The sequence below is a fragment of the Eleutherodactylus coqui genome, chromosome 13 (genome assembly GCF_035609145.1).
Source record: "Eleutherodactylus coqui strain aEleCoq1 chromosome 13, aEleCoq1.hap1, whole genome shotgun sequence".
NCBI lineage: Eukaryota > Metazoa > Chordata > Amphibia > Anura > Eleutherodactylidae > Eleutherodactylus > Eleutherodactylus coqui.
Window position 1 is genome coordinate 74,780,444 of NC_089849.1, and position 21,580 is coordinate 74,802,023.

General features: G+C 44.3%; 1 protein-coding gene across 1 annotated transcript in view; it reads right to left on the minus strand.

The window, feature by feature from the left end:
* Positions 1–21,580, minus strand: part of ANKFN1 (ankyrin repeat and fibronectin type III domain containing 1) — a 432,348-nt gene that overhangs the window by 287,058 nt on the left and 123,710 nt on the right. The window contains exon 3 of the mRNA XM_066586983.1: positions 14,116–14,310. Within this exon, the coding sequence (XP_066443080.1) occupies positions 14,116–14,310 (195 nt within the window). The remainder of the gene's footprint in view (positions 1–14,115; positions 14,311–21,580) is intronic.

A 21,580-nucleotide genomic window follows, 5' to 3' on the forward strand; every position in this document is an offset into this window, starting at 1 on the left:
TATGGCTAGGTCATGTGATGCAGGCGTCCAATGGAACTTCTGCCCATATGCAAGATGGAGGACCAATTTGGTGACATCATCAAGGTACACTTGCTGCTGATTGGCTTCACTCTGACTTCTGCAGTCGGTATTTTGGGAAATTCAATTTTTTTTTGTGTGTGATTTTTGTCAAAAATTGGTTTGGACGTACCTGAACTGATTTGGCGAAAAATCGGGGAAATTTTACTGCCCAGACGATCAAGACAAGCAACACTAATTGTTATCAGTTATATTGGTCTCTGTGCCCAGTGAGGCTCACAAGCTAAATTGCAACTTAATCCATCTTTTGGAGTGTGAAAGGAAAGTAGAAGGTGTGATTGTTCTCAGTAAGAGAAACCAAGTAATCTTGTAGACATGATACCCTTTAATGTCTAACAAAAATACATGATGTTATAGTGAGCTTTTGAACCTCTCAGGGTTCTTCCTTAGGCTTAATGTATTTAATATATACACATGATCACATTGGAGGGCACAGACATGGTGTACTTAATTTGCACTAGATAAATACCAAAGACAGGATAAGAGGGCACAGACATGATGTGATTAATAGCACTTAGATAAATACCATGGAGGGATGAGCATAACAGTAAATAATTTGTCCATTGACAAGGAATGTGAAAGGAAACTGGAAGAAACCTACATAGGCAACACACAAACTACACATAGATGTCCTTCAGTTGGAGTTAAACCCAAGGCCTCTGTACTGCAGGACAACATTACAGAATATCATTGAAGAAATCAACATTTATAGTAATATTAAAGTTATGTAGTAGCCAATCCATCTATTTCAAGACTTTATAAGCTATTATCTTATGTTAGGTCTGCTTTAATAATATTGATCACAGACAGTATAACAATATTTCATATTTGAGCATACTCAAGAATCGATCATGCATTATGATTAGAGATGAGTGAGTATACTCGTTAAGGCACATTACTCGAGCGAGTAGTGCCTTAGCTGAGTATCTCCCCGCTCCTCTCTAAAGATTCGGGGGCCGGCGCGGGTGACAGGTGAGTCGCGGCGGGGAGCGGGGGCGGGGGGGGAGAGAGGGAGAGAGAGATCTCTCCTCCGTTCCTCCCCGCTCTCCCTGCCGGCCCCCGAATCTTTAGAGACGAGCGGGGAGATACTCGGCTAAGGCACTACTCGCTCAAGTAATGTGCCTTAGCGAGTATACTCACTCATCTCTAATTATGATATTTAAAATATGAAACTATTCATGGATGATTTTGGACACCCGGTGGAGTTATGAATTTCCCATGTACTGTATGGGTTCATATGGAACCACACAAATATACAGACATGTCTTTCTTTAAGGCACACATCTCTGATGGAGGCTCCATTTGTATTACAAATTCAATTGAAGAGCCAGTCAAGATATCACAGCACGCTACACTATTATGTTGGGTAATGTTTTGGACACCATGGTGGAAACATGACAGACCCCATTATAGTTGTTGGTGTCCATCAAGTTAATGATTAGAGATGAGCGAGCATACTCGTCCGAGCTTGATGCTCGTTCGAGTATTAGGTTAAACGAGCACTGACCATTGAATTCAATGGAGCCGGCAATACAGCTGGCTCCATTGAAAGCAATGGGCTGCCGGCGATCGCGGGATGAATTGTCCAGACATGTGTAAAAAAAAAAAAAAATATATATATATATATATATATATATATATTCACCTTGTCCCGGCAGACGGAGTTCAGCGCGGCCGGCCTGCAGTGGGTGTGAAGGGGGTGTGAGTCAGACATGCCCCTGATTGGCTCAGCGCTGAGCCAATCAGAGGCAGATCTCACTCACACCCATTCATGAATTCATGAATGGGTGAGTGAATGCTGCCCCTGATTGGCTCAGTGCAGCTCTCAGCTGAATGACAGCAGTTCAGCACCACAGTGCAGGGGACAACAGGAGAAGACGCGGCTGTGCCCCGGCAGCTGAAGGGAGGTGAGTATCTATTTTTTTGTTTTTTAAATCACTTTTAATTCATTTCCAGGGAATGGCTTATATGTAAAGCCCTTCCCTGAAAAAGAATTCAGGTGTGCCAGCGGACCATTGTCTTCAATGGAGTCGCCGGCAGCAGCAGTGGCTCCATTGAAGAGAATGCCTGCATTTTTATTCTTTTTTTACACTAAAATCTTTCTTTTTCAGGTAAGGGCTTATAGTTTTAAGCCCTTCCCGAAAATTCATCCCACGCTCGCCGGCAGCCCATTGCTTTCAATGGAGCCGGCTGTATTGTCGGCTCCATTGAATTCAATGGGCTAACATTGTTCTTCTCTGCCACAGCTGTTACAGCTGTGGCAGAGGAGAACGATCGTTATGCTGACAGTGTGTGTGGGGGGGGGTCTCACTCTTGCCACTATTGTGGCTTAATAGTGAGACCTCGGAGCCCGAAATGCAGCCCTGCATGTTGCTCCTCGCCTGCCCTATCCATTTTTGTGTTTTTTACATGACTTTGGTGATTTGCTAAGATTTTCACAAATGAAAACCTTAGCGGAGCACCAGTCATATACAAAAATGCTCGAGTCGCCCATTGACTTCAAAGGGGTTCGTTACTCGAAACGAACTCTCGAGCATCACTGAAAGTTCGACTCGAGTAACGAGCACCCGAGCATTTTGGTGCTCGCTCATCTCTATTAATGATCCATTACTTCTATTTTGGTTGTTCAGCTCCTATGATGGATCGAAGGAAGTCTATCTTGTCTCTCCACATATTCCAAGATGTACAGACTAAGATCTCCGATGTTCAACAGGGGCCTTGACGAACGTCATCGATTACCCATTGAACCCATGTCAATTTCATGTCCCATTAATATGAATGAGAATCTAAGCCTTAGTTTATATGGAGCAAATTTTCCCACTTTTGGATTTTTACTCTACACAGCATCAAAATAAGTAGTGCCATATCACTTCTCGATACGGAATCCATGCAGAATCAATGTTGGGATATCTGAATGCAGATTAGCCTCATTGTGTGCAGCTGTAATTGAAATCTACATCAGAAATCCATAGTTAAAGGGATTGTCCAACTTTAAAAAAAATTAAAACAGTTGTTAACTTGATAAACTAACAAAATAAAGCATACTCACCTCTCTTCTTCCACCCAGAGAATGGTGCAGCAGATCCCATGACGATCCTGGTCGGTATTATCAGCGGAAGTCAGGTGACCGCTGCAGCCAATCGAAAGGCTGCAAGATCATTGCCCGTTCTCCTGGCATTGGTGCTCACATCGTAGGCATCAAGATGTCAAGAGTTCAGGAAAGTAATACTGCAGTGGTCACCTGACTTCCACGGTCATCACAGACTGGGATAGTCATGGGACCTGCTGCACCATTTCCTGAGTGAGAAGAGAGGTAAGTATTGTTTCAGTTGTTATTTTATTGCATGAGCAGCTGTTCAAAAATATTTTTGTAACTTAGACAACCCCTTTAAATGTTTGAATTTCCATTAGATTGTGTTGTGTGAACACTGTCTAAGTCTCACTAAAGGATGGGAGATGATTGGCCATATATGCATATTGCTGAAAAATATGGTGGTGCTATAGAAATAGAATGAACACATTTAAACCCAGAGAACTCCAATGGGTTTATATAATGTCATTCGCTATAAATTTGTATATTGATATTTACATGAGTATTAGCAATTAGCTAAACTAATATAATGTGCCAAAATGTGCCGTGATCTCGTGAAATTTAAAAAGAAGTCAAAAATCTGAGAAGGCATTTTAAAAACATACTGTAAGTTTCTAGAAACGACTAAGCCAAGTATTAAATCTGTAATGTACACATAATTCGTCTATTCAAAGAATTCCCTGTTACACAGGCCTGCCCTGTTTACAAGCCAATAGAGCAATCTACTGTAACCAGAACTATGAGTGAGAGTGATAGCGGTCTGGAGTGGGACAGAAGACGTCATCACCAAACTTGAGGGGAGAAGAGAGAGGGTGCTACAACGATGTGCCAGTTGGAAACATGGTAGTCAGATCATTGTGGAGAGAAGAGGAAAGAAAAGAAAGCTTGTTTGAGCAGCAGAGAAAATGGACGAGCCACTCACTCAACTGAATCACTGAGGAGCCTGTTCCGTTATTACCTTCCCAAGCCATAGCCTGCTGGGGGAAAGTTAGAGACAGGCTCCATCTACTGCCAAAAAGGACCACCCAAAGAGACAGGACACAGTGTGCTTTCTGAAGAGCGCCTCTCACCCACCACTAATTAGTTGACTCTGAGACACTTTGCATTTGGGACAAATGGAACTTGCAATGTATTCATAAACCCATGAATGTTTCAGAAACTGGACGATCGCATAGACCCTCCATGTACTGCGTGTCTCAATACTGCCAGCATTTCAAAACACTGACAGTGTGTAGCACAGAAATATGCATATATTTCAACCTCCATTATGAAAAAAAAATATCATGCTATCCAGGCATTTGGAATAAAACGGTTAAAGAAAAGTAAAGAAAAAAAAAGTTTCAGTTAATTGTTATGAAAAAGGGACTTAGCCGGTTTGCAGATCAATAAAGTAGAAATTCTATAAATATTTTTTTTACCGAATCTCTGGCCATTCACTACCAAAGAACATGCAACTTGCATCGAGGATGTACAGCTTCAAGAAAAAGTGAGTGAACCTTTTGGAATGACCTGGATTACTAATAATTATTGTGCTCTGATTGTTGATGACTTCACAATAATAGACATTTATGGGGCACACTGATTAGATATCCACAATGCAGAGAGAAAAAGTAAGTGGACACTTGAATCTAATAAGGCGTAGATCCCTCTTAAGCAGCAATCACCTCCTCCAAATGTGTCACGTAGCTTCAAATAACATTTGCACAACATTAAGGAGGAATTTTGGACCATTCCTCCCTGTAAATGTGTTTCATTCCTTCAATATCTCGGCAATGCCTCTTGTGTATAGCCCTCTTCGGGTCATGCCGCATTATTGGCAAGACTCCAACGTGCCCATTCCAAAAGACGAATCTTCTTTTTCCACTATTGTTGAGCTGATTTGCTTGTGTGCTTTGGGTCATTGTATTGTTCTTCGCCCATTGTCTTTTCAACTTGAGGTCATGGACTGCTGCCCTTACATCCTCATGTAAAGTGATTTGATACTCCCTCAATGATCGTAAGGCGTCCAAGACCATGCTCTACAGTCGGGATGAGGTTTTGGTGTAGGTTTGTAGTGTTCTTTTTCCTCTAAACATTGCGTTGTTCATTTCTGCTAAAAACGTCCTTTTTTTTCTTATTTGTCCGTAGAACAGTTGTTTGTCGTATTCACAGTAACCCATGTTTCTTAAGAAGAATAGATTTGTCACTAACCAGGCTTTGGCGTCAATTACTCTAGCCATGGCTTGATGTACACCAGTCTATAACAAGGCTTTTGTAACAAAAAACACAGAAAATTGACAACAGAAAACGACCGCCTGGTCCATCTAGTCTACCCTTATTAGACTATTTTCTCTTGGGATATATCTATGCTTATCCCAGGAAGCTTGTATTTATTTTAGATTTTCCAACCACATCTAATGGAAGTTTGTTTCAAGCATCTACGACTCTTACAGTAAAATAATTCTCTGATGTCGCTTCTGACCTTCCCCAACTAATCTCAGATGGTGCCCTCTTGATCTAGTGTTTAGCCTCCTAATAAAAACACTTCTCTTCTGAAACTTATTTATACCTTCAACATATTTAAATGTTTTGATCGTGCCCCCCCTATCCCCCTTCTATCCTCCAGGCAATACAAATTAAGTTCTCCAAGTCTTTCTCTTTTCCTCTCTCTCCCAACTACCATACTCATTCTTGCAAACCACATACTGTATATATTATATATATAAAACATAGTCACATGACTTACACAACGATACATTTTCCAGACATAACCCAGACATTAACCTTTTCAATCCTGCAGAGGGGCAATACACATAATCCAAATGCATACTACACATAAGACACTGACAAGACAATGACACAAGACAGACATATGACATTATGGAGTGGCCCCACTAACTTTGGGCCACTACATTTCCTGATCAAGTTTGTTCTTGAGACCTTCTACCATTTTGTAGTTGATCCTTGGAGCCAACTTTTAAAGCCTTCTCCAGCTTCATGGATTTCTATAACATGTCTTCTGAGGTCTTCTCAAAGTTGTTTCATTGAAGCATGATTCAGACTAACCAATTTTTCTTGAGAAGAACATATTCTTAGTAACAAGATGCTGTATGATTTTATTTAATGAGAAAATCACCTGTGAAACTTGCACTTGAGTAGCATGGTGGCTCAGTGGTTAACACTATTGCCTTTCATCACTGGGATCCTAGGTTCAAATCCAACTAAGGACAACATCTGTATGGAGTTTGTATCTTCTCACCATATTTCCATGAGTTTCTTGTGGTTTCCTCAATACTCCAAAAACATATAGAGGTGTATGAATGTAGATTGTGAGCCCCAATGGGGACGCAAAACAAGTTAGAGTTTATTCACACAAGCGTATATTGGCTGCCATTTTCACACAGGCGTATTCCCATGGTATAAAAGCATTCAGCCAGCAAATATAGCACCAAGCGTTTTTATAACATGTAGCAAAGATAGTCCTGGAAGTATCTTTGTGCACGCAATATGTCGGCTGCTGCATAGGCTCCTATGGGAGCCAATGACAGCATCCTGAGAAGGGCGGCTGTCATTTGCTGCTAAACTCTCTCCCCCTAGCAGGACTGCTAAATTCCCTCCCCCCTTTCTCTCCTCTCCCGTGGCTGTATGCAATGGGAGGGGGTGGATAAGGGGTGGGGGCTTAGCTCCGCCCCCATCCACTCTCATAGCAAACAGCCAGGGGAAAGGAGAGAGGACATGAGCTGGCGAGGGGGAGGGAAGGGGAGGCAACGGCATGGCGGCCTCAGCGTATATGCGCCGGACTCGTGACGTCTGAACAGGTGCACAAATGTTAGATATGTGCGCCTGTACACGCGTTTCTACAGCGCCGGCAGGCACACTTACAAGCGCCTGCACTCGTGGGAAAGAGCCCTATGGGCGATTATTATTCCACTTCCTTTCTCATGCCCTTAATTGAAACACGTTTTGCCAATTAGTTTTTTGATAGACATTAACAGTAGGTTCACTTAACTTTTCTTCATGCACCGTGAATGTTTACTCAATGGGATGAATAATAGACATGAACGGTACGACTGTTTGTATGTTATTAGTTTAGCTAGATTATGTTTTCCTATCAGACCCCAATTTATTAGCAGTCATTGTAGATATTTAGGTTGATTTATGCTATTCTGTCCTCCATAATAAGCAGAAAGGAATGAAAACCAGATCAAGTGGAGCCCAAAGTTGGCATCTCTAGTTTCTGGTGTACTCATTAAAGTCTATGGTTCTCTCCAGGGTTTTGTCTAAATGCTGTTTTCGTCGAACACTGGAGACGGAAGGCTGGGTGCCTACTATAGCTCAGTATGAGCCAACCCAGCGTTAGACATGAGTTCTAATAGCAAAACACTATAAAAAGGAGTATAACATTTTAAATATCAAGCGCCCCTCATTCTATTGACTTATAAACAGTCCATAACTTTCATGTCTCTATCAGCATTTTGTATTCGTATAGTGACTTACTTTGCCTGACAGTGTTTTAGTCCTCTGAAGTCCCCATCCCTTCACTGCGAGGAAGTGAGGCATTCTGGGAGAAAGAACTCACATTTTATGGACTGAGCAAGATTGGCTGGTTTCCGCCAAATAGTTTTTTTGAGTTTTGTGAGTTTTCATCTTATCATTTAGCATTTTTAGGAGGGTTGATTAGAGTGTACGACTAGCAAGGGGTGGCATCACCAACAAACAGTTTCTGATCCTTCAATGATGTTGTGTCATGTTCAGATAGCTTCACACCACAGAAAAATAGGTGAATATGCTGGGCTGGTGGCTGTCACTCTATTTAAGGGCTCTGTTGCTGTCTCTATATCTGAGGGCGGAGGAGGAGGAGGAGGAGGAGAGAGGCAGGCAGACACACACATGTTGCGGCACGGAACAGAGGAAGCTGCTGCTGATGTCATCTCCCTGTGCTCCTGCACAGTGTACAGCATCTTCGTGCCTGCTGGTCTCCTTACACAGGGACGTGGTCTGGGGTATGTATCTATCTGTCTGTCTAACTCATGTCTGTCTGTTTATCTATCTATCTATCTATCTATCTATCAAAACAACACTGCATGGATGTGCAAAAAAAGTGCGTAAATGAGGCTGCGTGCCTATTGCTTTTTTAATGGGCCTGCTGCTGCTTGTGGCCCCATTGAAAGCAATAGGATGCTGACAACCCTGCAGTGATTTTCGGGGAAGGGCTTTAAATATAAGCCCTGCCCTGAAAATCATCCCTAGCTTGTGTGAAAAAAAAAAAAGAAAGTTATATATATATATATATATATATATATATATATATATATATATACACACACACATATATATACTCACCTCTCCGCCGCTGTCGGGGCTTGGTGAGTCTAGTTGCTTGGCTCACCTGTACTGTACTGAAGCTCTTTCAGCAGGTGGGGATTTAAAATCCCTGCTCTTGAAAGGACTGTGTCTGATTGGCTGAGTGCTCAGCCAATCACAGGCAGTGCTAAGCATGCTGAAAGAGCTTCAATACCATGCCGGCGAGCCAAGCCCTTCCCTGAAAATCATCCTTGGCTTGTGTAAAAAAAAAAAAAAAATATATATATATATATATATATATATATATATATTTTTTTTTTTATTTTTTTTTACACAAGCTAAGGATGATTTTTCAGGGAAGGGCTTATATTTAAAGCCCTTCCCTGAAAATCACTGCAGTGGTTGCCTGCAGCCCATTGCTCTCAATGGGGCCGCCAGCTGCAGCATGGACACGGGGAAAGGAGGCCAGGCGGGGCCCCGAGATGAACTTTTGCACCCGGGCACTTGAGCCTTTAGGTACGCCCCTGGTTCAAACTATAGCCATACCACCCACAGCTGCTTTTGATGACTTATGCCAACATCATAAAATAGGAAGCATTAGTTTCAGAGCAACTCTTGTCCAGGAGAACTGCAACTTTCACTTTATTTGAATACATCTTTCTGTCACTTTTTTATATACTTAAAACTAGTTGTAACTAACCTATAAAACATGTTCCATCTATTTTTACTATATTTTATTAATGGGGGTAGGGTTACTACAGATAGAACTGATGGCACAGCTAGTAGGACAATAAGTAGCAAAAGAATAACAACAACTGTATAAATTGTGTAACAATGAATGCAGGAAGTCTGATAAGTAAAGTGGGTGAGCTTGATGTGAGAATAACTGAAAAACATTACAACATAGTAGGAATAATGGAAATATGGCTTGACGATAAGTGCGATTAAGCGGTGAATTCACAGGGTTACAATCTCTTCAGGAAAGACCATGGGCGCCAAAAATGGGAGAGGTGTATCTGTATGGTAAATCCTACTTAATGCCGAGGCTACGAGAAGATATAGGTGTATGAGATGAACACGTGGAATCTCTATGGGTAGAAATACAGGGAGAGAAACATAACAAAATCATGATAGGGGATTTTCTACAGGCCACCAAAAATAAAAGAAGAAACCGAAAACCTATTAAAAAGGCAAATATAAGTGGTGTCAAAACGTAATGAAGCAATTATTATGGGAGACTTTATTTATCCCAATATAATATGGGAAGATGAAACTTGTGAATCTCACAAGGGTGATAAGTTCTTGAGAACAATTAAAGATAACTATATAAACGGTAAAAGAATTTGTACTGAGAGCACTGTCCCTTTAACAAATAATGCAGGAGAAATCATAGAAGATGATAGGGGGTTGGTGGGAAGGCAAATGTATTAAATAGTTTTTTCTCAAGTGTATTCACAAAGGAAAAATAAATGTCACACGAGATGCAGGGGCATAAAATGAAGCCACCGCTAAATATCACCTGCCTAACTCAAGAGGAAGTGCAGAGCCGGTTAAAAAAGATTAAAATTCGACAAACCACACTACAAACAGTTATTTCTTTCTGGCCTATTTTTTTTACCTGTTCTGGATCTTTGACTCGCTAGCATTTTTTCCCAAATGGGAACTAGACAGTTTCTAGTTTTTTTCTCCCATAGAAATCAATGCACAAAAAAGCATGTACACGCATGTTGTGTTTTTTAGGGCTTATTCCGACGTGCGTATATCGGCCGGGTTTTCACGCCTGGCCAATATACGCTGTCTCTCTCTCAGCAGGGGGTGGAGGCGGAATAGGCCGGGAGCAGTTCACTAAGCTCCCGCCCCCTCTCTGCCCTCTCTCCCCCCCCCTTGCCACTATTTGCAATGGGAGGGGGGTGGGGCGGAGTGGCACTTAGCTCAAAAATAAGACACTGTCTTATATTATTTTTTGCCCTAAAAGAGGCGCAGTATCTTATTTTCAGATGGGCTTATCCTCACCTGGTCCCCGGCGTCCGGACGCCTCACAATGGTCTCCAGTAGTGCTGTGGCAAGCTGCAGTGTCCTCCACGCTGCCATATCAGTGTCTTTCTGGTAAGCGGGGTTTTGAATCCCCCGCCTCCAGCAAAGTGAGCGCTGTGATTGGATTGAGCGCCAGACAATCACAGCTGGCGCTCGATGAGCCAATCACAGCCATTCTGGGATGTCATTCACTGAATGTCTGTGAATGATCGAGGGCTTATTATCAGGGTAGGTCTTATTATCAGGGGAAAATGGTACTGGTAGCATAATGATACACCAAATAAAAAGAGCACAACTATATAAAGAGAAATAGTGGAGGAAGTTTTTCTCATAGTATTGCACATCATTATTTCAAAAAGCGATGCACTTCTTAGGCTTGAGTGCTGATAATATCTGGGCCACACAAACTACTGACACTTTGATGATATCCATTATGGCGCATTCTGTATGATACTAACTCAATGATTACAGCCAGGCTTCAGAATATTTAGTAATTCACCACTGAAGTTCAGTCACTTCCAACCCATCGTCTGAAGAGGCAGCACCAATATCAGCTCTCTCTTCTTACAGCGCCAGTTTTATTTAATGACTGTCAGTGGTATGACTTACACAAATGAGGTTTGATAGTTAAATGCTTAGAAAAGATAACTTTGAAATAGACCAATTATTTCCTTTAGTGATAACCAGAATTTCCCCAAAGTTAACTATAAAGGCAGTTTCAGATGAACGTATTATATAGCACATTTCTGAGCCAATATTACGGATGAGTGTCCCAGCCCAGCCCCGTGTCTATTGACCCAAATTAAAAGCATCATCAAACCTTATAATGCAGTTCGTTATGTGTATCCAAATGTATCTAAAATAACATATATAGTTATATAGGGTAGATACATGGGGTGGCCAAAAATATGGAAACACTATACAAAATGCATTGGAGAAGAAAAAGAAAAAAACACTGATATGGTGGCGTGACCTTTGGGATAGATGTGCATAATCTAGGAGTTTTGAAGGAAGATATATTTTTATTTTCATTTGATGGAAGCCATCATCAAATGAAAAGGTTGCATAATCACTGATCTGGCAGCACAGGGGTTATAAATGTATGTAGCTTTCCTCACTGTACACTAAAGGAATCACTCACTGAAAAAAACCCTCTCTTCTTCTGCACATCGGATCCTCATCAGAGTAGCTCCACCTCCTTCCTCTTCCTACCACCACACCTGTACAAAATGCATGGGGTTTTAATCATTAGTACTGAGCTGCCCTTTCGCTCCTGCTTGGCTGAGAGCTTTCCTGCCAAATTTGTTTTTACTCCACCTCTTCCCCTGCTCTGAGTGCTAACAACAGCTGAGTGGCTCAATCCCCAGACCAATGGAATCTCATTGCTCAGGCAGATGTTCACTTCTGCACGGTAGCATCTGGATCATATTACCTCCTCTTAAGTTACATGGGATTATAAATCATATTTCAATAAGACATGTAGAGACCGATTTTAAGGCATACATTTCGTACAGTGTTTCCATATTTTTGTCCACCCCTGTATATAGAAATACCCTGTACATAATATAACAAAAAAGTGTAAGTGCAGAGTATACAAAGGATTACATATACATTCAAATCAAAAGAGTTTCATAATCCAGACCCCTTAAGAAAGCATTGGGGATGTCAGCTGAAGGGTCTGTATGCCGCCTATTATACCGGGTTACTATGCCACTGGGTTATTATGCTGTTTTGATTTGAATGTATGTGCAAGCCTTTGTATACTCTGCACTTACACCTTATTGTTATATTCAGTACAGGGTATTTCTATTTACCTACCCTATATAACTATTGCAGTTGTGTTATTTTGGATACATCTAACATTTGCACTTTATTAACTTAATTTGCTATGCTGATTGAGGGCTTATTCACACAAGCGATATTCTTGTGTTATGCGATGCGCACAAAACTCGCACAAATATGAAATCCATTCTTTTGAATAGATTTCTTCACATGAGCATGTTCTATTTCTTGGCTTCTCGCCTCGGCCATTGTCATCAATGAGCCCTTAAAAGACATCACATGGCACTCACATGCGGTTTTAAGCGCATGCGAGTCAAATGTGATGTTTCCTGTTGAAATCAATGGGAAACACTTGGAATACTTTGAAGCATGTGAATAAAAAACACTTTGCATTGGCATGAAAAACACACATTGGCAAGTGTGATATCAGGTTGAGTTTCTTGGCCTGATATCGCGCTCGTCCATCTGATGGTAGTGCAAGGATGACATCTTTACTTACCCTATATAATGGTTCTCTGTGGAATGTGAATACGGCTCCCCAACCTGCTTGGCTTAACATAGCTGCACCCTGTCCTGTTAATGCGGGTGTCTTTTTATTCTGTATACTAATAAAGATACATATATATATATATATATATATATATATATATATATATATATATATATAACATTTATATATTTTTAGCCTTTTTTGGGGAGGTATTTTATATCTGACCTGTAGTGTATCCTTATTGGTCCAGCTAAACAGGTGTTTATCCAAGTGAAGCAAGGCTGTTGTTTTCTTTACGTTAGAATTGTTTTAAAGGGGTATTTCCAACTCAGGAAATCACCCCTGCAACAACCCTAAGGTTTGACAGTGATAGCCTGCATGCCACTGCAGCCATCACTTGAATGAGAAGTTACAGAGATAACTAAGTTCAAGTGCTTCACAATCCCCAGTGGTTCCATTCACTTCAATAGTCCTAGTGATTGTTTCTAGCACTGGTGGGAGTGTCTATAGGAGTGTTTTGGTACTTGTTGCAACTGCTTAACAATTAGGGAGGGCTTTTATTACTGTCTGGGATGTGGACCTGTGCTAATTATTCTCAGTCATCATCTGATAGTTGTTGGAATCAGAGCTGGATCTTAGAATTTTTTCTTACCTCAAGCTAAATACAGTGGTTACTGGTGGTAATTGTATTCTTGCTTAGTTCTTGCATACTTCTGTCGCAGGTATGGACAGTGAGTGGCCAAAGTACATGAGTCAGGTGCGATCTTATCAGGATGGGGTATCCGCTATAGGCAGGCACGATCTCTTCTTCTGAGTCGTATGGGGAAATTTCTCCTCTCCATCTGTTATTACACACATTAGCTGTGGTGGTTTATGTTCTTTGTTCCACTGTGTTAACATAGCCCCGGAACTCTTTGGGGACCAGTTTTGGTGCATCCTGGTCAGACGCGACAGAATAATTTGCAGAGATGGGAATACCCCTTAACGTATAACCACCAATCATTTATGTCACTACGACTGGGTTCACATAATGAGACCACAGAGTAGAAATGTGGCATGCAGCTGAAAACTGTGCAGAAAAAAACACTTGTGGATTATTACAAATTACTGCGGCTTTGCGGCCAGCACAGGCAAAGAACATAAAACCATCTCTTCCACCTGTATTTGCCACAAATCTGTTGCAGTAAATTGCATGCAGTCTTGGAGTCTTTGGACATGGCCCTTGCCTGTACATCAATTTTACCTTTATAGCCCCTAAAAGTTGACTAATGTTTCATAAAATAATAATAATAATAAAATAAATGCAATGACACTGATTTGCCCCGGTGGTTCACTTTTCATATGGAAAACCACTTACGTGCATATTCATACCCAGTCTTCATCCTTTTGTATAGACGATATCTCCACTCCCAGGACTTGAGCTGCTTTTCTTTGTCGTTGCTGTCTACTCCCAATCCTTCATTTTGTATTTTTGCAGACAACTCACTCATCCTCATCTGGGCTTCTTCCACCAGAGAATTCAGGTGCAACGATCTAGATTCCAGGCTGACAACTGTACAAACAACCAATAGATGGGATTGTTAATATGCATTCATGAACATGCCTGTCTACCTAAAATATACAGCAAGACAAAAATCGAAAATACAAGAGACAAGTTTATGGCTAAGATAAAATACATGTTACGTCTGCAAAGGATGTTCTAGACCAGCACCTGCAGACATGCACAATAATTGCTCACAGTGCGGCGGCCAAAACAAACCAACACATAATAAATGGGAAGTCTTTCCCTAAATACATAACAAACGAGGGAGAGGTCCCTTCCTAACACGGCAGACTGATCGCGTCGATAGATGCAGACCTGCACTTGTTCCTGGGACCTAAGTAACCCTACTTGGCCAAACTGATAAAGGACAAAACAAAATAAAACACAGCAATTAGCTTTGGTAGAATAAGATACAGCACATAGAGCCGTCCGGAGTAAGGAACAGTGGACGCCACGCTGTCCACGGGAGCCACTAATTGCCAGCTCAGACAGTGAGCAACTGACAATTTACAGCGCCTTAGCTTCCTATCCATCCCAGCTAAATAGCCAGCTGATCACCCACAGATGTGAGCACATTGCGTCACACCTACTAAGCTAGAAGGTGCAGAACAAAGTCTAAAACCCACGCCGGACTCCATCAACCCAGCAGTGATCCCTGCACAGCTACAACAATACATTTTGGACTGTGTTGGTTAAAGCCCTGATTTGAACCCAATGAGATACTGAGGCAGGATCTAGAATGAAAACCCTCCAATATGGATAACCTAAAGCAATTTAGCAAAACAGTGAGCTAAAAAACCTCAAGTTGATGAAAGGTGGTTCAACAATTTATTAAAAGGCAATGTATAGAGATGAGCGAGCACACTCGTCCAAGCTTGATGCTCGTTCGAGTATTAGGGTACTCGAGATGTTCGTTACTCGAGACGAGCACCACGCGGTACTCGAGTCAATTCCATTTCCTTCCCTGCATGTTTAGCGCCATTTTCTAGCCAATAGACATGCAGGAAAGGCATTACCACTTCATCCTGTGATGTGCCAGCCCTATCCCACCCCCCTGCAGTGAGTGGCTGGCGAGATCAAGTGACCGCCAAGTACTTAAAGCGGTCCCGTCGGCGGCTTGCGTCAGACACACACTGGGAGAGCATAGGGAAAGTGCTGCTGCTTATTCAGGGATAGTGTTAGTGTAGGATCCTGTCTACAAGAACCCCAGCGGTCCTTCTTAGGACTACATCTGACCGTGTGCATTACTGTTGTGGCTGGCTGGGAGCAGTAGTGCACCATTTTTTTTTCCATCTCGGGCTGTGCAGGCCATTACAGCTATAGCGTTCTCAGTCTGCAGTCTATTATACAGAGTATGGGGAACGTGCTGCTGAGATAGGGAAAGTGTTAGTGTAGGATCCTGTCTTCAAGAACCCCAACGGTCCTTCTTAGGGCTACATCTGACCGTGTGCATTTGCGAACTACCTCATTTATACCATTCTCTGTTTACAGTGAATTAGACCGCGATCTCACCGCTAAACAGTACTGTAATATTACCGGGGCCACTGCAAAGTATTTCAGCTCAGCCGCTGTGCAGAGCATCTCAAAATACCCTTTCCTTGGTGGAGTTGAGATAGCCGCAGTTAACAGCACTATCCACTGGCTTTACAGTCTTCTCCCACTCCACACAACCTCTATCATCTACAAGTCTCTGTAAGCAGTAAATTACCCCTAGGTATCAGCGCCAGACAGCGGGTTACTATTTTCAAGTCACAGCATAGAGCCTCCACTATCTACAAGTCTCTGTGTGCGGTGAATTAAGGCCCAGTTGTCAGTGCTGTACAGTGGGGTAATGTATTTGAGCCCTCCTCTATTCGTAATCCGCCATGAGGAGGAGTAGGGGTAAGGGTCGAGGACGTGGGCGTCCAAGTGAGGGTGTGGGCACAGGCCGAGTTCCTGGTCCAGGTGAATCACAGCCGGCTGCTGCAGGATTAGGAGAGAGGCAAGTTTCTGGGGTCCCCAGCTTCATATCATAATTTATGGGTCCACGTGGTAGACCTTTATTACAAACAGAGCAGTGTGAGCAGGTCCTGTCATAGATGGCAGAAAATGCATCCAGTGATGTATCGACCACCCAGTCTTCTATGGAGTCCACTACTCCCGGCTTAGGAACTGCAACTCTGAATCCTCTGGCTGCTGCTCCTCCTTCCTCCCAGCCTCCTCACTCCATGAAAATGACATATTCTGATGAGCAGGCAGACTCCCAGGAACTGTTCTCAGGTCCCTGCCTTGAGTGGGAAAAAACTGGTTCCTCTCTCACCTGAGGAGTTTGTCATGACCGATGCCTGACCTTTTCAAAGTTCCCGGAGTCCGGGTAATGAGCCTGGGGACTTCCGGCAACTGTCTCAAAATCTTTCAGTGGGTGAGGAGGAGGATGATGATGAGACACAGTTGTCTGTCAGTGAGGTAGTAGTAAGGGCAGTAAGTCCGAGGGAGGAGCGCCCAGTGGATTCAGAGAAAGAGCAGCTGGACGATGAGGTGGCTGACCCCACCTGGTTTGCTAAGCCTACTGAGGACAGGGCTTCAGAGGGGGAGGCAAGTGCAGCAGCAGGACAGGTTGGAAGAGGCAGTGTAGTGGCTAGGGGTAGAGGCAGGGCCAGAGCGAAGAATCCGCCAACTGCTTCCCAAAGCACTCCCTCACAGCAAGCCTCCATGCAGAGGGCTAGGTGTTCAATGGTGTGGATGTTTTTCAGTGAGAGCGCAGACGACCGACGAACAGTGGTGTGCAACCTGTGTCGCACCAAGATCAGCCGGGGAGCCACCACTACCAGCCTCACCACCACCAGCATGCGCAGGTATATGATGGCCAAGCACCCCACAAGGTGGGGCGAAGGCCGTTTACTGCCTCTGGGTCATAGCACTGCCTCTTCCCCTGTGCCACAACCTGCCACACAGATCCAATCCCCCTCTCAGGACACAGGCACGAGCGCCTCCCGGCCTGCACCCACACCCTCTCCTCCACTGTCCTCCACCCCATCCAGCAATGTCTCTCAGCGCAGCGTTCAGCTGTCGCTAACACAAGTGTTGGAGCAAAAGCGCAAATACGCCGCCACCCACCCGCACGCACAAGCTTAAAACGTGCACATTGCCAAATTAATCAGCCTGGAGATGCTGCCGTACAGGCTTGTAGAAATAGAGGCTTTCAAAAACATGATGGCGGCGGTGGTCCCGAACTACTCAGTCCCCAGTCGCCACTATTTTTCCCGGTGTGCCGTCCCAGCCCTGCACCAGCATGTGTCCCGCAACATTATACGCGCCCTCACCAACGCGGTTACTGGGAAGGTCCACTTAACCACGGACACGTGGACAAGTACTGGCAGGCAGGGCCACTATATCTCCTTGACGGCACATCGGGTGAATTTGGTGGAGGCTGGGACCGAGTCAGAGCCTGAGACCGCTCACGTGCTACCCACACCCAGAATAGCGGGTCCTACCTCGGTGCTGGTATCTGCGGCAGTTTATGCCACTTCCTCTAAACCCTCCCTCTCCTCCTCCCCCTCCTACGTAACCTCTACCTCTCAATGAAGAAGTGTGAGCAGCACGTCGCCAGCAGTCGGTATCGCGCGGCAGCACAGTGGTGGGCAAGCGTCAGCAGGCCGTGCTGAAACTAATCAGCTTAGGTGACAAGAGGCACACGGCCCCCGAACTGTTGCAGAGTCTGACAGAGCAGACTGACCTCTGGTTTTCGCCGCAGAGCCTCTAACCGGGCATGGTCGTGAGTGACAATGGCCGTAACCTGGTAGTGGCTCTGCAGCTCAGCAGCCTCACACGTGCCATACCTGGCCCACATCTTCAATTTGGTGGTTCAGTGGTTTCTGAAAAACTACCCACACTTGTCTGACCTGCTCGGCAATGTGCGCCGCGTCTGCGCACATTTCCGCAAGTCCACCACGGATGCTGCCACCCTGAGGACCCTGCAACATCGGTCTAATCTGCCAGAGCACCGACTGCTGTGCAACGTGCCCACACGGTGGAATTCTACGCTGCACATGTTAGCCAGGCTGCATGAGCAGTGTAGAGCAATAGTGGAATACCAACTCCAACATTGGGGTGGCGTAGTGGTAGTCAGCCTCCCCAATTCTTTACTGAATAGTTGGCCTGGATGGCAGATATCTGCCAGGTCCTCGGAAACTTTGAGGAGTCTACCCAGATGGTGAGCGGCGATACTGCAGTCATTAGCGTTACCATCCCGCTGCTATGCCTGCTGAGAGGTTCCCTGCAAAGCATAAAGGCTGACGCTTTGTGGTCGGAACAGGAGAGGGGGATGAGAGTATGTCGCTTGATAGCCAGACCACCCTCATGTCTATATCTCAGCGCATTTTGGAGGAGGAGGAGGAGGAGCAGGAGGAGATGGAGTGGAAAGAGACAGCTGGGCACTCTGCAGAGGGTACCCATGCTGCTTGCCTCTCATCTGTTTAGCGTGTATGGGCTGTGGAGGAGGATCCTGGAAGTCATCTTCCTAGTGATACGCTGGCACACATGGCTGACTTCATGTTAGGCTGCCTTTCTCTGGCCAACACGGATTACTGGGTGTACACCCTTCTCGACCCACGGTATAAGGAGAACCTTTCCACTCTCATTCCCAAAGAGGAAAGGGGTACGAGAATGATGCAATACCACAGGGCCCTCGTGGAAAAAGTGATGCTAAACTTCCCATCTGACAGCGCTAGTGGCAGAAGGCGCAGTTCCGAGGGCCAAGTAGCAGGGGAGGCGCGGAGATCAGGCAGCATGTTCAGCGCAGGCAGGGGAACACTCTCCAAGGCCTTTGCCAGCTTTATGGCTCCCCAGCAAGACTGTGTCACCACTCCCCAGTCAAGGCTGAGTCGGAGTGAGCACTGTAAAAAGATGGTGAGGGAGTACGTAGCCGATCGTACCACCGTCCTCCGTGATGCCTCTGCTCCACACAACTATTCGGTGTCAAAGCTGGACACGCGGCACGAACTTGCGCTGTATGCCCTGGAGGTGCTGGCTTGCCCTGCCGCTAGCGTCTTGTCAGAAAGGGTGTTTAGTGCAGCTGGGGAAATCATCACGGATAAGCGTACCCGCCTGTCAACTGCCAGTGCCGACATGCCCACACTCATAAAGATGAACAAAGCCTGGATTTCTCCAGACTTCTCTTCTCCACCGGCCGAGAGCAGCGAAACCTAAAGATTCTTTTCGCTGCAACCGGAGAAAAAATAATTCTCTATCACCGGAAAAAAGTGGGAATTAGCTTTGTCAATCTCTCTCGGATATTAGTCCTCCTCTTACTCCTCCTCCTGAAACATCATGTCATCACGCTGAACTGCCAATTTTTCTGCGGCCCAAAAGGCTCTGCTTACTGTTTTTTACAATTTTTCAAAATTTCAAAAGTATTGATACTTTAACATAAACCAATTTTTTTTTTACCAGGCCTGCCTCCAGTTACAAATTAAGCAACAGCTAGCTGTATCTTTAAAAAATATTTATGGGTTTCACCTGCCCTCTCGGTTGAGCAATTTTTCAGGGGTACACTTGTACTCTTGGTACACTAATTTTTCTGGCCCTCGCCTATACTGTTATCTAACTAATTTTTGGGGCCTTCGCCTACACTCATGGTACACCAATGTTTCAGGGGTTCGCCTATACTATTGCTGCAGAAATTTTACTGGGGTCTGACTATACTTCTGCTACAGAAATGTTACAGGGGTCTGCCTATACTTTTACTACAGAAATGTTACAGGGGTCTGCCTATACTTCTGCTACTGAAATGTTACAGGGGTCTGCCTATACTTCTGCTACTGAAATGTTACAGGGGTCTGCCTATACTTCTGCTACAGAAATGTTACTGGGGTCTGCCTATACCTCTGCTATGAAATGTTACAGGGGTCTGCCTATACTTCTGCTACAGAAATGTTACAGGGGTCTGCCTATACTTCTGCTACAGAAATGTTACAGGGGTCCGCCTATATGTTTGCTACAGAAATGTTATTGGTGTTTGTTTGCCTATACTTCTACTGCAGAAATGTTACTGGGGTCCCCCTATACTTTTACTAAAGAAATGTTACTGGGGTCTGTTTATACCTTTGCTACAGGAATGTTGCTGGGGTCTGTCTATACTATGGGTGCACTAAGTCTTCCCATCACGGTGTTTTACCTATCTGGCACAAATACACTTACTGACTAGGGCAGAAATGTGGGCCGAGGCCAAGGTCGTTGGAGGGGTGAAACTCTCCCATGGTTGGGCACTCTGATTTCTTCCTGTGTAATACCATCTTTGTCCACTGACAGCATAGGCGAGCCCAAGGAACTCAAAGACTTCCCCTTGCAGTGTTGAGATATCTGTGTTGGGACACATGAATTTCCCATTGCTATGTAACTCAGGGCACCTTGGGTAACACAATGTGAAGGCTGGGACTGAGCCTGACCCTGGGCCTTCCCACACAGACTATAGCGGGTCCTGGTCATTGTTTCTTGACCTTGTAATGCCACCTCCTCCTCCTGTTTGGGGTCATGGGATCAGCACTGGGCAACATGTATTTTCTACCGTGTTATCACAGTTATCTGCAGCACTGCTTTGGGCCAAACAAGAGGAGCATTACTGCATTAATGAGACGTTCACAGCTGTAATAGCATCGGAGTCCGCTCTATGCCCACGATTGCCGAGGGTGTGTGCAGAGGCCTATGTCCTGGGGGAAATGCAACTGCGCCAGGTTGGGCCCATGGAACTTCTCCTGGTTAATCCAGTCTTTGTAGCGGTGAAAGCAACCGCAACTAATTAAATGAGACGTTCACTGCTGTACTAGCATCGGAGTCCGCTTTATGCCCAAGATTGCTGAGGGTGTGTGCAGAGGCCGAGGTCCTCTGGGAAGTGAAAGTCCGCCATGTTTGGGCACTGCAATTGCTTCATGTTTAATACTTTCCTTGGGTTCCTTTGGCTCGCCTATGCTGTGAGTGTGCAAAGACGACTTCCCATAGAGGTGTTTTACCTGTCTGATACAAACCCACTGACTGACTAGGGCAGAAAAGTAGGCCGAGGCCCTTCGTAGGGTGAAACTCTGCCATGTTTGGGCACTCTGAGTTTCTCATGTGTAATACCATGCTTGAGTTTCTTGGGCTCGCCTATGCTGTGAGTGCACAATGAGTTCCCATTGCGTTGCTTTACCTGTCTGGCACAAATACACTGACTGACTAGGGTACTCCTCTAATTGTATCTATCATTTTACAGTTTACAGTAATTGCTGCTAATGTGTTGATTTCAGTATTCTGAGCTACAGACATG